The sequence below is a fragment of the Staurois parvus genome, unplaced genomic scaffold (genome assembly GCF_062004578.1).
Source record: "Staurois parvus isolate SC_StPar_1 unplaced genomic scaffold, SC_StPar_1.0 ptg000376l, whole genome shotgun sequence".
NCBI lineage: Eukaryota > Metazoa > Chordata > Amphibia > Anura > Ranidae > Staurois > Staurois parvus.
The window spans coordinates 752,501-769,202 of NW_028318172.1; the positions used below are offsets into that span (position 1 = coordinate 752,501).

Consider the following 16,702-nt stretch of genomic DNA (forward strand, 5'->3'; position numbering starts at 1 on the left):
CTTCCTTCCTTAAATAAGGGCAATAATTGCCACCTGTTTTTCAAAGAATGAATGACCTCACTAATAGAACTCCACACTGCTATTATTTTGAACATGCCCCTTTCAATTAGTGATTCAATTACACAGAGTCAGCAGCATGCATGTCATGACTGTTGGGTCTGTTGGATTTCTATTACTCTACTACACCTGCTAGTAAATTATTTGCCATGTAGAGATATAATTTCTACCAAAAACAGCGATTGATCAGGTTAGTGATGTCTGACTGCTATTATTTTGAACACAACTGTATATATATAAAATTTTATTTTTCAGCATGTGTAAATGGTGCTATAAGCATTTCTTAAAATAATGAGAAAATTTATATTAAAGAATTTACAAATTATGCTTTTTCATTATCAAATTTTGTATGTTTATTTTGTTTACATATCAACATGACTGAAATTTTTTTTTTTTTTAACATTCTAGTATGAGGAGTATGAAAAAGTAATTATTGAAGATCGTCTGGAGAAGGAGAAAGCACAGGAGCAGAAAAAACAGGAGCAGGTAGAACTATCCAGTGCCATCAAGGTAATAATTCCAATAATTTTCACTATCATTTTGTACAGTGAAATTTTACATTTCTTATGCATGCAGTAGTCTACTGCATTTTACTACATAGCAAAAACGAGCAGCTCTCTTGAAAAGTATTCTGTTATGTCCACGTGCGTTTAAAGACTGTTCCAGTATTTACTTATTGATCAATGTAAAAAGCAGTGGTAGATATATAATTATCCTTCTCTTTAGATCCAAGCTTGGTGGAAAGGCACAATGGTACGGAAAGGCCTGGGCCCCTACAAGAAATCCAAGAGCAAGAAAGGCAAAGAAAAGGGCAAAAAAGGCAAAAAAGGCAAGGGCAAAAAGGGAGGAAAAAAGAAGTGACTTCCAATACAATGCATATATCGGACAAAAAATGTATACAAACATTGCACATTGATTTCATACTGGAAGTAATGGGAATAAACTATTTTCTGTTTGAATTGCTTCTTTTAACCTATTTTGTTTCTCTCAGTTTAACAGTAACTTAAATTAGAACTATAGGCAAAACTTATTTACACTTTGGATAGAGTAAGGGAGGGTACTAACCCCTGTAATATTTTTTTGTTTTTTGCCATCTGTGGCCCATTGCTGAGATTTACCTTCACTTCCTGTTCCATAGCCAAACAGGAAATCTCTGCAAATTAAGGAAATTCTTGGTGGCTCCTAGGTCACCAGAACCAGTGCTCCCAATGGAAGTTTTCCCCTACTTATTTGGGAACATCCAAAATGTTCTTTTACTTTCAATGATAATGGTTAACAGGACAAGTAGAGAGGGTGAATCTCTCTGATGAGGACACAGACTGCAATAAAAACCTGACAGATGTTCTAATCTCTTTCCACTCTATCCAAAACTTAAATTGTGGGACTCCACAATAGTAGGATGATCTTTTTCTGTGAAAAAAAAATAAATCTTAATTTGCTCTGTTTCATGTTGCAGTGTAAACAAGGAGACCGAAAAAAAAAAAATAAGGAAAAACTCACAGGCATGAGATATGGGGTCAATACTGGAAATTAGAACCACTTTTTTGTATTACGTCTGGGCTGCCACAGATGACTCAGGCTGGAGAAGATCCTCCATGACATGTGATCATGCTAGTTGCACTATCAAGACCAGTCTTGGCTGCCTATAGGCCTTTCTGCTGGCTGAGCCTATTAAACGCTGGTCTGCTGGTTGGCTTGATTGATGGCTGTCTTGATTGATGGCTGACTGGCTTGATTGATGGCTGGTCTGATTGATGGCCTGATTAAAGTCTGGTCTGCTGGCTGGTCTGATTGATGGCCTGCTTAAAAGGCTGGTCTGCTTGAAGGCAGGTCATCTGAGCGGCAGTTCAGCTCAACGGCAGTTCAGATTAAACAAGGTAGTTCAGCTCAAACAAGGCAGTTCAGCTCAACGGCAGTTCAGATTAAACAAGGCAGTTCAGTTCAACGGCAGTTCAGATTAAATAAGGCAGTTCAGCTCAATGGAAGTTCAGATTAAATAAGGCAGTTCAGCTCAATGGCAGTTCAGATTAAACAAGGCAGTTCAGCTCAATGGTAGGTCAGATTAAACAAAGCAGTTCAGTTCAACGGCAGTTCAGATCAAAGGCAGGTCAGCTCAACGGCAGGTCAGCTCAACGGCAGTTCAGATTAAACAAGGCAATTCAGCTCAACGGCAGGTCAGTTCAACGGCAGTTCAGCTCAATGGCAGTTTGCATTAAAGGCAGTTCAGATCAACGGCAGTTGCTCAGCTCAACGGCAGTTCAGATTAACGCCACTTCAGATTAAGGCTGGCCTGATTGAAGGCTAGTCTGCTTGAAGGCTCCTCTGGTGGCTCGATGTGTCTGCTGGCTGGGCTGCCTTTCAGGAGCAGGGTGGAACACAGCTGCTTCCTTGGTGGGTCTGTCCACGCTTTACAATTGTGAGGGACCAATGACAACCCTAGGAAAATAAACAGGGTGCATATAAGATACCACAGTCAAAACTGGGAGGGCACTGATAATTTTCACTACTACCATATGAAGATGTGTTCCTATGCATAGTCAGCTACCAATTTTATTTTTATTTTAAATCAAATTTGTAGCTGATTGTGCATAAGTGTGCTGTGCTTTTTTTTTTCTTTTCTTTTTTACTTTTTGAAATATTTAGGCCCCAGAGAGCAGCATTAAAATGGTTGTTTTTTTTTGTTTTTTTTAACGTTGTTGGTGTTTTTTTTTTCTACTCTTTTCAAAATCATTTTGCCCTCAGAGCGCAACACAAAAAATGTAATTTACCTTAAGCTGGTGGGTGTAGTGATGTGCACCATTGGTGGGTCTCTCCTTCATGTGTCCTCCACGCCGGTGTAGAGCCGGCCTCTCCTCGTGTCCCCCAAGGCGGTGCAGAGCGGGCCTCTCCTCGTGTCCCCCAAGGCGGTGTAGAGCGGGCCTCTCCTCGTATCCCCCAAGGCGGTGTAGAGCGGGCCTCTCCTCGTATCCCCCAAGGCGGTGTAGAGCGGGCCTCGTGTCCCCCAAGGCGGTGTAGAGCCGGCCTCTCCTAGTGTCCCCCAAGGCGGTGTAGAGCCGGCCTCTCCTAGTGTCCCCCAAGGCGGTGTAGAGCCGGCCTCTCCTAGTGTCCCCCAAGGCGGTGTAGAGCCGGCCTCTCCTAGTGTCCCCCAAGGCGGTGTAGAGCGGGCCCCTCCTTGTATCTCCCAAGGCGGTGTAGAGCGGGCCTCTCCTCGTATCCCCCAAGGTGGTGTAGAGCGGGCCTCGTGTCTCCCAAGGCGGTGTAGAATGGGCCTCGTGTCCCCCATGGTGGTGGAGAGCAGGCCTCGTGTCCCCCATGGTGGTGGAGAGCGGGCCTCGTGTCCCCCAAGGTGGTGGAGAGCGGGCCTCGTGTCCCCCAAGGTGGTGGAGAGCGGGCCTCGTGTCCCTCAAGGTGGTGGAAAGCAGGCCTCGTGTCCAAGGCGGGGGAGAGCGGACCTCTCCTCGAGTCCCCCGCGGCGGTGGAGAGGGTGTCTCCTCTCAGCGGAGGAGAGCGGATCTCTCCTGCACCTGTCCCCTCAGTGGCGGTGTCGAAGAGGTCGGAAACCAGAAGTTGGAAACCGGAACTCGGCTTCACAATGAGGCTTGGAGCACAGGTGCAGGGTCTTAGCAATCTTCTTATAGCCTAGGTCATCTTTATGTAGAGCAACAATTCTTTTTTTAACACACCTGCTTCCCATTCACACCTGAGACCTTGTAACACTAAAGAGTCACATGACACTGGGGAGGGAAAATGGCTAGTTGGGCTCAATTTGGACATTTTCACTTAGGGGTGTACTCACTTTTGTTTGCAGCGGTTTAGACATTAATGGCTGTGTGTTGAGTTATTTTGAGGGGACAGCAAATTTACACTGTTATACAAGCTGTACACTCACTACTTTACATTGTAGCAAAGTGTCATTTCTTCAGTGTTGTCACATGAAAAGATATAAAAAAAATATAAACTGTTTGCTGTAACTGATTATAAACTGTGAGCTGGAGTTTGGCTTTGATTTGTTAATGTATTTAAATCTGCTAGTATATTTAATAGTATATGCTGCTGTCTGCTATGTCCCCTGTGCTCCTTCATCCAGAGTGAGGACACTCTAATACAAGAGGTGTGTTACTAGCAAGATCACCAGGTGGAAACAGAGAGGAAAAGCCTAATAACATGAATGCAGCCATCACATCTAATGATTGGAAAGCTGCAATAGATTACATTGTTGGGTTTGGGTTTAATAATGCTTTAGAGTGTGATTTGGTGATGTCATTACTGTAGTGCTATAGAGGAAGCCATACCTGCGGAGCTGGAGTGGAAGAATCTCCTGTATTTTATGTATCTCCTGATTTCATTCTGTAGAGCCGAGCTTACCAGCCATCAGGGGAGGAGCTCTGACCTGAGGAATCAAAGCTCCGCCCCTCTACCAAGATGGACTTCTTCCCCCAGAGACACAGTACAGAGCCAGACATAGGAAGTCAGTAATAAAGAAGAGCTCCATGGAGGATACAATAGTGGGGATTAGTCCTTTGCTATCTATTTGCTTTTCACACTTCCACAGTTCACATTCCCTTTTAAAGCCAAATTCCACCTGTCACTTTAATAAAGTTAGCTTGGTCCAATCAGATAATTTTCTTCACTAACAGATGTCCCCGCTGTGGGCGCTGCATGAGCTGTATACAGCACTGTGTTGTGGTGTGGAGACTTCCCGCTACAAAACTGAGTCAGGCCGAGTGCTGCTCAGCCATTCACAGGAAGCTTTGTATCTTGTGGATTAATACAAGGCTTCCTGTGATTGGCTGAGGTGGAGATCAAGACATCATCCATCTGTCTCTTCAGAGGAAGCCTTGTATTCATTTAAAAAATACAAATCTTACCATGAATGTCTGAGCAACGCTCAGCCTAACTCCGTTTTATTCCAGGAGTGGGCTGGGAAGTCCCCGTCTTGCTTCAGCAACGCAGAGCTGGATACTGTATGTAGCTCATGCTACAGCGGCTGCATCTGGACCAGGTTGGACCAAAATACATTTTTTAAAGTGACAGGAAGCTGGAATATGGCTTTAGGCCCTGTTCACACTACAACACCGCGTAGGTAACCCGCATTCCATGGTTGCTTCCCACACCACATTCCACTCGCACTGCCTTCGGTGCAATACAGGTGGCAAACGCAGAGTGTTTGCCCGCTGTGGATCGCATGGTATAAATGTACCATGTGATCCGGTTGCATACATTTCCACTGCGATTTCAGCCCATTTCCACTTATTGGGTTGAAATCGCATCGCACAGAGCACAATGTTCCTGCGTGATTCACAGGCAGGTAGTGAATGGGCCCTTAGGGTTGACAAAGAAATATACCCCCGCAGCGCTCAGTAGTTCCTTCCACAACCTCCATGTAAGTACAGTGATATGGTATTCAGCAGGAGGAACCATTGAGTACTGCCCGAGTTCCAGAAGATCAACACTCCTGGAGGTGTCTCTTCTCCAGTAAACTTTAGCAGAAACTTTCTATTGGGCTCAGCATGTAACTTGCACACGGTCCCACACCCACAGTCAAACTGTGCTGCTCTGTTTTGTAGACATGCAGAGTGTGTCATTAATTCTTAATCACCCCCCCACATATCAGAAAACACAGCGTATTTTAGGGTGCATAAAACTGCATGGTGCAAAAGTGTCATGTGATGCCATGTGGCTGCTTTTAAAAAAGGGTCTGGAACCTTCACCCTGCAGGAAACGCAGGTACTATACAGCAGTCCATTCAAATGAAAGGGCTTAGAACGGGTCTCCAAACTGTGGCCCTTTGCTTGCCTTTATCCAGCCCATGGGGCACTATTCCTCCCACTGACACCAACGAGGTACTATTCCTCCCACTGACACCAACAATGGGGTACTATTCCTTCCACTGTCACCAGAGATGGGGAACAAATTCTCCCAGTGACACCAATTATGGGGCATTATTTCTCCCACTGACACCAATAATGTAATTTTTTTTTTTTTAACTCCCACTGAGCACCAAGTCCACGGCATTGTTTACTCACACTGATGCCAGGATTTTTTCTACTCCCACTGGACACAGTCTGGACCCCTAATATTTGTAGGGCAGTAAAATGGCCCTTTGTTTCCAAAGTTCGGAGACTTCTGACTTGGAAGCACAAGCTGAGATGTGAACCTTGCCTTAAACAAAGCCGTGTTCTGATGTGAGTGCTCAGAGTTTGGGAAGGTAAGTTCTCCATCTTTTTTGCAGGTATTTCTTTTTCAGACTTTGGGGACAGCACCTGGTCCTTCGATCACCTTCTATCCAGCAAGTGCGCTCATTGGCAGGAAATGCTGCACTGATGGACCTGGGGCAAGTGTTGGTCCATGGAGAAAATAGCAAGTTTTTTTTTTTTTTGTACCCTTACATGTATTAAAATGTCTGCTGGGGAAAGTTTTCTTAGAGCTTAGAATTCATGACTTAAAGAAAAAAGTGTTTAATGGTACACCCATTCATTCCTATAGACTTCCAAGTATGATCTCATATTTCACAATTCATAGTAATTAATGGGTGACAAGAGTGCCTGGCTGGGAAAATGTTGACAAATTTAGTAAGTGATCTAATACTGGATCAGGAATGGGCGAGTATAAAAACGCAGCATACACATTACAATCTGGTTGTACAATCTCAATAAGATCTGCCAAAAACTATGTAGTGCAAGTGCTAGCCTGATTGGATACAAAGTGATTGTGTGGATTGGGTAGCTGCTCTTAAGCCAGCCATAGACAGAGCGATTTTCTTTCCTGCAACCCAGGACATTCAGTGTTGATGGGGGAATCCATCCCACGGATCCCTTGTGTCCTCCCTCACTGGGAGAACGTGGTGATTACTGCTAGCAGCTATAATAGCCTCTAGCAATAATCGCATGTAAAATCAGACAGACTGGTTATACTCAACTTGATCGATCAACTTGGGTACATTCAGTCTGCCCATACCTGGTTGAAATTTAGTCCGGATCCTGCTGAACCGGCTCAGATTCGACCGTCTATGGGTGGGGTAAGTTTGGTAAATCTAAAGCTGATTGTATGGTCAGATTGTAAGGTGACCCCAAAGCTGCCCATACATGGATTGAAATTCGTCCAGGTTCAATAATGACTAGCTGAATATCAATCCATGTGTGACTCCTGTGGTTGAACAGAAGTCAATCTACAGATCTATTTCTGTTCAATCACCCTGTCAGTATTTTCTTTCTTGATCAGCCCAACAGGCAATAGACTGAAGTGCTGATCTGTGTATTCTGATATTGGGGGAGTCCCCGCTGTCAGAATACATAGACATATGGAAGATTCCTCCATCTACTTCAAATGTGTAGATGAGGGTATGACGGGGGTAGGCAGAACAGAACACACACAGATGATGATAAACACACAAAGCTTTATTGACATATGGGAGACACTCAATCAGGGTAGGCAGGTAGCGTCCGGGTACCCAAACAAGGGAAATAGAGGGCAGAGCCTGAAGTAATTGTAATCTGGCCCCAGGTAGGGCAAAATTGGAGTCTCTGGTAAATTGTAATCCAGGCAGGGTAATGGAGGGGCTCATGGACAGTCCAGGCAGGGTAAAGTAAGGGGGGAAGTCACGGACAGTCCAGGCAGGGGCAGCAGGGGTATAGACACTCACAGTTCTGGCAGGGGTCCCTTCTGGCTCCCAGAGGCCGGCAGCAGGCAACAACAACCCTCAGTACACAGCAGATAATCCACACAGCAGGTAGTTCTGGCACACAGCAGCAGCGGGTAATCTGGGCCCCAGAGTATTAGGCAGAATATCGTGGGGCCCACAGCAGGTAGTTCTGGCACACAGCAGCAACGGGTAATCCTGGCCCCAGAGTATTAGGCAGAGTGCCAGCGGGCAATAGTCCTGACCCAGAGTATTAGCAGAGTGGCAGCGGGTACTCCCGTCCCAGAGTATTAGGCAGAGTGGCAGCGGGTAATAGTCCTGACTTCGGGGTATTATGCAGAGGACCCAGCGGGGATTGCTGCGGAGGTCCAGTCCCAACCCGGACTTCCCACCGGCTTCAGGGACAGCAGCGGTGGAAGACGCCGGCTGGGTCCCGCGCTGGCCTTTTTAAGGCCAGCCCAGGACGCTTCTCGGTTGCCCCGGCAACGTCCGGCCCAGCACCACGTATGTCAAGGCAACGAGGCACGCCTCCCTGACTCGGGCCGCGCTCTCGAGAGCGCGGCCTTTGTCTCTGGTGGGTGTGGGAAGCCTCGTGCCCGCGCTGCACCCGCCGGAGGGCGCACGGCAACAGGTCAGCGGCCCCGCGCCGCAATCTTGGCCGGGAGAGCTGCGAGTTCCGCCACAGGGGTCACTTTCCTCCCATCCTGCGCAGCCTGTCTTTAAAGGCTGCGTCAGGATGTGAGGAGGTGACACTTCTCATCCTGTGCAGCCTATCTTCAAAGGCTGCAACAGGATGAGAAGAGGGTGAGGGGACACAGGGAAGACCAGCACCAGGGGCGTGGGGGCAGAAGAGGAGCAGGCACTCCGTGACAGAGGGAATCAGGTTAGTTTTTTTTTTTTTGTTCAACCATCAGGTTAAATTAAAAAATAAAACAAACCCATGTACGGCCAGTATAAGACTAGGAGGGGGCTGGTGGCAGAGGATATATCAGATAAATGTAACTTCATCAAAAGGTATTAGCACAGTGTTTACATAAAGCAAATTTCAAAGAATATATTAACCACTTATACCCCCTTCCTGCCCAGGCCAATTTGCAGTTTTCAGCGCTGTCACACTTTGAATTACAATTGCACGGTCATGCAACACTGTACCCATATGACATTTTTATCTTTTTTTTTTTTTTTTTTTTAGACAGAGCTTTCTTTTGGTGGTATTTAATCACCTCTGGGTTTTTTTTTTTCTTAAACAAAACCAAAAACCACTGAAAAATAAGTTGTTTTTTTTTTTTTAGCTATAAAATTTTGTAAATAAGTGATTTTTCTTCTTCACTGATGTGCACTAATGAGGCTGTAGTGATGGGCACTGATAGGCTGCACTGATAGGGGGCACTGATGGGAAGTGACAGGCGGCACTGATGGGTGACACTAAAAGGCAGCTCAGATGGTCACTGATATGTGGCATTGATGTGCACTGGAATGTAGCACTGATGGGCATTGGCAGGTGGCATAGATGTGCACTGAGAGCTGGCACTGATGGGCACTGGCAGGTGGCACTGCTGGGGCTACACTGATCATCAGTGCTCTGATGATCAGTGTACATGTCCCCTCTGAGTAATGCCGATTACCGGCTCTCCTCTCCTCACAAGCTGTCAGCGTGACAGCTTGTGAGGAGAGAAATGCCGATAACCGGCATTTCCCGGTTTGATCTGTGTGATCAGCTGGGATTGGACACAGCTGATCACATGACCGAGCCGGCATCTTCGGCTCTTTCCATTGATCGGTGATCCGCTGTGTCCGAGGGACACAGTGCACCGCCGATTGCCACGCTGCGCGCTCCCGGAGCTGCGCGGTTAGAATGGGAGGAATTCATATGACATCCTCCCAGAAAGAGAGAACCGACTTGCGCCCATCATTGCACTATAGGGTGGGAGGTGGTTAATGGATAATATTTAGTATTTTGTTACGGTTCAGTATCCTCCTTGCAGGTTTTTTGTGTGTATTTGATGAAATGCTGTACACCACTTTGTAATTTATTAGAATAGTATGATAACACTTTTGTAACTGTGCACATTTTAATAAAGTGTTTTGACACAAATATATGTGGTTTTTCTTACCTCTTTAAGGAAATTGTTTTAATGTGACAATCCCACGACCTCCAGGAGTCCTTAGGGTGAGCTCTTTGGAGTCGGAGGCAGCGCTGTGTCCAGGTGTGAGTGGTGACAGAACGGAGACCTCCTCTGTCACTGCCGATTTCTCTTAGGCTGCAGTGTTACTGTATGGAAGTGTCAGGGATTGTGGCTGGATGACAAAGACACATCTGCTTACTACAATGCTGTAAGCATTGGCGATGAGTAAGGAGTTACCACCTGGCTGGTTTTGAGCCAGACAGTCCAGTTTTCATAACCTCTGTTCCCTGCTGTTTTTGTGGGAGCTGTAAAGGACAGGTGCAGGCTGAGGCAAGCTGAGTGACTCCAGCATGGCCACTCCAAGGTAAGTCACTAGGAATGCCTCCACCTGCGGCCCACTCCTTACAGTCAGTTTGTTAGTAGCCTCTGCTGATCAGGAGGAGCTGTAGGGGAACTAAAGGTAAGGAGCTGATCAAGGGATTTTGTGACGGAACCCCTCCAACCCATTCCTGTAGCTTGAGGTGACTGCTGCACTTTTGTCTACGAGTTTGCAGCTACTGTTGTTAGATGTCAAGGGTGCTTGCCGCTCCTGTTCCTTTTTAAAAGTGACAGTATATTGAAAAGTGAGTAAAGTTATATGCAATAGCAACTCCACATCTCCACTAGAGCAAAGATGACCAAACAGTAAGTGGAGTCCTCCGTATGGAGGGAGGGGGTTGGTGACGAAGGAACAGATTTGTTTTAGGCTGCCACTGATCAAAGATGTCAGTTGGCACACAGCTAGTACATTCTGAATAGTGGTACACCATTCCCCATAGGAGGGGGGAGAGTCCACCTAAGGGGTATTTCTCACCTAGCATAGTAGGATGCAGAGAAAATCAGAAGTTTAACATATTTTGGGGCTGTGAGATCATTTCCCAAATGGGAAAACCCATGGATCCACTCAGGGGTTAACCAGTTGCTGTGGATAGTCTAACTACCACCTGATACCAATTCAGGATTCAAAGACTACTCCACACTATATGATAAATGGTGCCTATCTCCAGAGCCATCTGCTTTATATAGGGTGGGGCTGATGTGGTGCAATCTATACGTATAGTATGTAGATATTTCAACTGAATAAATTGGTCTTTAGCAGAGGTATTCAATTTAGTATATTGCAAGTACATGAGCAGCTTCTCTGCCGTAATCAAACCGAAATGCCACCCATCCCTTTGGTGACATCACAAAGCACTCAGGATGTCACTGTGGATCACCAGGCAATTTGAGACTCCATCTCCATCCTAAAATCCCTCACCTTGTGTCACCGCCGCATCACAGCCATCCCATTAAAGTGAATAGGACTGTCGGTGAGTCAACAGCGAGTCAGAGGAGAGCCGCTGCGGGACAGAGATGACAGTTGCTCTTTAAAAATTATGAATTAAATCAAGCCTTTTCACTAGAGATTTAAATAAAATCTACCCTGACTAACAGTTCAAGTAACTGAACACAACAAAAAATTTCTACAGATACCTACAAGCACAGATACTGGAATTCAGTGGCACAGACAATGCTGGCATGCTACGTTCGCTACCTTGCTACAAGAGCAAATACTCACAGGCGTAGGAACATGGAAGTTCACGAGTAAACATCCCTCCCTAACATTATGTTTTCATTCCTTGATGAAAATTGGAATTAGTATTCATTTAGTTTTTGACACTGGAAACATGCCCTTGATGGAAATTATGATGAAACCATTTTCGCCAACAAAGTTAACACTGCTAATCACCCTGCAAACTGTAATTCCCCTCTCTAGCTGCACTGTACCCAAAAACCTGCAATCTGTGACTCTCTCCATACCCAGCAGAAGGGGCACTCTGCAAGCGGTCTGGTATGGGGGAATGGAGGGTAACAATACAGGGAGATATAATAAAATAAAAAAAAAAAAGAAGACAGATCTGTTTTTACAATAATATATTGCAAGTGACCCATTCAGGTAATCATGCCAACTAGCTTTGGAGAGGATGGTCTCATGGCACAGCTGTAGTCCTGGAAGACATCCAAAAACATAAAACAGTTTGCGCCACACCAATGTTTGTAGATTCCAGAAAGGACTTTTAATTCAATCTTGTCAGAATGACATAAAACAGAGTATGTGATTCAGAGGGTTTATGTGCTTCATCAGGGCTTTCATGCCGTATAACCTCAATAAGACTGGACTCAATCAGAAGGCGCTAACAGCAGATCACCCAGTCCAGAACCCCAACAGCATTGTGCTTGGCATCCCTCCACCCATTCCATCTCATTCCACGCAGAGCAGGCAAGAATGGAGTGGGTTCAAGTAAGGCAGCACTTTGAATGTATTCATTTCCCCTTCATGAAGATGGCAAAGCATGTATTATTATTATACAGTATTTATAAAGCGCCAATAGTTCACTCAGCGCTGTACATTACAGAGGGGGACAGAACATGTGACAGAACAATACCAATACAATGCAAAACATGAGGGGATCGAGGGCCCTGCTCTTTCAAGCTTACAATCTAGGAGGGAGGGGATGGTGGCACAGGAGGAGATAGCTGTGGGGGATGGAGTGGTAGGAAGAGTGGAGGAGGTCGGCAAGTTACCAGGGGGCGGGGTAGGCTTCCCTGAAGAGATGGGTTTTCAGGGTGCGCCTAAAGGAGAGGAGAGTAGGTGATAATCTGATGGGTTGGGGCAGGGAGTTCCAGAGGATGGGTGACACCCTGGAGAAGTCCTGGAGGCGGGCATGGGAGGAGGAGACCAGGGAACTAGAGAGAAGGAGGTCTTGTGAGGAGCGGAGTGTGCGTGCTGGGCGGTACTTGGATATTAGGTCAATGATGTAGTTCGGGGCAGTATGGTGGACAGCTTTGTACGTCAGTGTTAGGATTTTGAATTTGATCCGTTGTGCAATCGGAAGCCAGTGGAGGGATTGGCAGAGGGGGGTGGCGGAAACGGAGCGGTTGGAAAGGTGAATGAGTCTGGCAGCCGTATTCAGGATGGACTGAAGCGGGGATAGCCAGCGGCGAGGCAGGCCAGTGAGGAGGGAGTTGCAGTAGTCGAGTCGTGATATGATGAGGGAGTGGATGAGCTGTTTAGTGGTTTCTGGAGTTAGGAACGTGCGGATTTTGGCGATGTTGCGGAGGTGGAGTCTGCACGAGTTTGTTAAAGAGTGTACTTGGTGTCATTTTGGACTCCAACCTATCCTTCCAGCCCCAAGTACTCTGGCCTGTGGGGCGGGTTTGATGGTAGCGTTGCTGGACATGATGGAGAAGTCAATGGGGGGTGGGGTCCGGGCTGGAGGGAAGACAAGAAACTCGGTTTTGGAGAGGTTCAGTTTAAGGAAGTGGAGCGACATCCAGTCTGATATGTCGCTCAACAGGTGTGTGATTCGGGCGGAGACCGAGGGGGTGAGGCGGGGGGTTGAGAGATAGATTTGTGTGTCGTCGGCATAGAGGTGGTAGTTGAAGCCGTGAGAGTGTATGAGTTGGCCAAGGGAGGAGGTGTAGATGGAGAAGAGAAGGGGCCCGAGGACAGAGCCTTGAGGGACCCCAACAGAGAGGGGGAGTGAGAGGGAGGTGGTGGCATTATAGGTAACGCTGAAAGAGCGTTGTGACAGGTAGGATGAGAGCCAGGAGAGAGCAGAATCTCTGAGGCCGAGGGAGTGTAGTTTTTTTGAGGAGGAGGGGGTGGTCGACTGTGTCAAAGGCCGCAGAGAGGTCAAGGAGTAGGAGCACTGAATAGTGGCCATTAGCTTTGGCGGTTAGCAGGTCGTTGGAGAGTTTGAGTAAGGCAGTTTCGGTGGAGTGTAGGGGACGGAAGCCGGACTGTAGGGGATCGAGGAGGTTGTTGTCGTTGAGGTGAGAGCATAGGCGGGCGTAGACTAGGCGCTCGAGGAGTTTAGATGTAAATGGGAGCAGGGAGATGGGTCTGAGGTTGTTCGGGTCATTGGGGTCCAGGGAGGGCTTTTTAAGTATGGGGGTGATGTGTGCATGTTTCAGAGGGGTAGGGAAAGTGCCGGAGGAGAGGGAGAGATTGAAGATGTGGGTGAGGGAGCGTAGGATGGAGGGGGAGGGAGGTTGTAGGCGTTGTAAGGGGATAGGGTCAAGGGGGCAGGTGGTGAGGCGGGCATCAGAGAGGATCTTGGAGACTTCTTCGATGGTAGTAAGGTCAAAGGTGTGGAGTGTTGGGGGAGCTTCAGTATGAGGAATGTAAGGTGGGGTGGAAGAGGAGGTCAGAGCAGTGGTGGGGCCGTGGGAGAGGGGTGTAGAGGGGGTAGCTGAGTGAGGGGGAAGGGGGTTGGAGGGAGTCTGAGCAGTGACGAAGTCCCTGTGGGTTATGTCGAGGGGGAGGGGGGATGAGGGGGTAGCTGTGTGAGAGGGGACGGGTTGAGAAGGCGTGTGAGTTGCGGCAATGTCCTTGCGAATTGTGTCAATCTTGTTTTTGAAGTGATTGGCAATCTCAAGGGCAGTGAGTGAGGTGCTGGGTGGAGGTGGGGGTGGCGAGAGTAGAGAGTTGAAGGTGGAGAAGAGTCGGCGAGGATTGGAGGAGAGGGCCTTGATGAGGGTCAGGAAGTAGGCTTGTTTGGCAGTATGGAGGGAGGAGGTGTAGGTGTGGAAGGCAGATTTGTATCGGGTGAAGGCTTGTTGGGATTTGGTTTTGCGCCATAGTCGCTCCAGGGCACGACTGTGTCGTTTGAGGGTTTTGGTGTGATCAGTCTGCCAGGGCTGGAGCGGTCGGGGTCTGATGTTGCGTGTGGTTAAAGGCGCTAGTGAGTCGAGGGCTGTTGACAGCGCATTGTTGTAGGCGGTCATAGCCAAGTCGGGGCAGGACAGGGGGAGGATGCGGTCATGGAGTTGATCAACTGCGTAGTGGAGGGAGGCAGGGTTAAGGTTGCGGAGGTTACGGCTGGTAGTAGTGTGACATTTGGAGGGGTAGGCGTTGGAGGATGAGGAGATAGAGAAGGTAATCAGGTTGTGGTCAGAGAGAGGGAAGGGGGTGTTAGTGAGGTTGTGGGGAGCGCAGCGCTTGGAGAAGACAAGATCAAGGATATTACCGTCGGAGTGGGTGGTGGATTGTATGCACTGTGCAAGTACAAAGGAGGAGGTTAAGTGGAGGAGACGGGCTGTGTCCGGGTTGTTGAGGTTGACAGGGATGTTGAAATCCCCAAGGATGATAGTGGGTAGCTCAGAGGAGAGGAAGAAGGGTAGCCAGGAGGAGAAGTCTTCCAGGAAGCGGGGTATGGATCCAGGAGGCCGGTATATCACAGCAATCTTCAGGGGGGTTGGGGAGAATAGTCGGACGCAGTGGGCCTCGAAGGAGGAGAAGGATAGGGAGGGGGGGTTTGGGAGGACTCGGAAGGTGCTCAGCGGTGACAGGAGCAGGCCAACCCCGCCACCTTTACGACCGTTGGGCCTGGGTGAGTGGGTCCAGGTGAGACCGCCGTAGGAGAGTGCAGCAGGGGAGGTAGAGTCAGTGGGCTGGATCCAGGTTTCCGTAATCGCCAGGAGGTTGAGGGAGCGGGAAACAAAGAGGTCGTGGATGGCGGTAAGCTTGTTGCACACCGATCGGGCGTTCAGGAGTGCACATGAAAACGGGGGGGAGATTTTAGGGAGCAGGGGGACAGATACTAAGTTGCGGGGGTTGCGGCAGGACGTGGAGGCGGGAGGGTTTTGTGCGGGTGAGGGAGGTGGTGGAGGGCCAGGATTCGGGGAGATGTCCCCCGCGGTTATGAGGAGGAGAAGGGTGAGAAAGGTGGCATGGGAGCGGGATGTGCAGGAGCGTGAGAAACTACTAGTGGAGGTGTTCGGGTCAGTGGGAGAGTGGAGTAATAGGAGGAGGTGGTAGGTGCCATAGAGGGGTGAGGGAAGCAGTGAGGACACAATATACAAATGTTTGGGAGGAGCAGAGGGATATAGTGAATAATATAGAGGGATATGTAGGCTATTTTATTCCATTCTAACAAGATTTAATACTTTTTTTTTTTCCCAGAGTATTTGACCATTGGAGTGGTGCATTAACTGCTTTCCTATGTTTTTGCATTTGCAATCTGTGACTCTTAACCAGTCACACTCATCATTAAACCATGCCCACTTTGTACTTGTATAATGGAGTACCCCCTATGCCTCCTTAGGGCTGCCACCTTCGAATTTAAAGAAATCCTATTTTCATGTGCTCTGTCACTGCATCAGTGGTAGCAAACCATCCCAGGCTTTGGGGGAGGAGTGAGGCTAGGTACAGTTGTGTTAAAAATAATAGCAGTCTGACATCACTAACCTGATCAATCACTGTTTTTGGTAGAAATGATATTTCTACATGGCAAATAATTTACTAACAGGTGTAGTAGAGTAATAGAAATCCAACAGACCCAACAGTCATGACATGCATGCTGCTGATTCTGTGTAATTGAATCACTAATTGAAAGGGGCATGTTCAAAATAATAGCAGTGTGGAGTTCTATTAGTGAGGTCATTCATTCTTTGAAAAACAGGTGGCAATTATTGCCCTTATTTAAGGAAGGAAGGCAGCAAATGTACATGCTGGTTACAGTGCATTTCTCTCTGAAATTCTGAGGAAAATGGGTCTTTCCAGACATTGTTCAGAAGAACAGCGTACCTTGATTAAAAAGTTGATTGGAGAGGGGAAAACATATAAAGAAGTGCAGAAAATGATAGGCTGCTCAGCTAAAATGATCGCAAATGCTTTAAAATGGCAACCAAAACCTGAAAGATGTGGAAGAAAGCGAAAAACTACCATTCGAATGGATAGAAGAATAGCCAAAATGGCAAGGACTCAGCCAACAATCAGCTCCAGGAAGATCAAAGAAGGTCTAAAGTTACCTGTGAGTACTGTTACAATTAGAAGACGCCATGTGAAGCCAAGCTA

At 47.4% G+C, this 16,702-nt stretch overlaps 1 protein-coding gene across 2 annotated transcripts in view; it reads left to right on the top strand.

Moving 5' to 3' along the window:
• Nucleotides 1-1,016, top strand: part of DRC9 (dynein regulatory complex subunit 9) — a 38,961-nt gene extending 37,945 nt beyond the window's left edge. For both annotated transcript variants that reach the window (XM_089685440.1, XM_089685442.1), the window contains 2 exons: nt 466-567; nt 784-1,016. In XM_089685440.1, the coding sequence (XP_089541566.1) occupies nt 466-567; nt 784-918 (237 nt within the window). In that variant the 3' untranslated portion in view covers nt 919-1,016. The remainder of the gene's footprint in view (nt 1-465; nt 568-783) is intronic.
• The last annotated feature ends 15,686 nt before the right edge of the window (nt 1,017-16,702 follow it).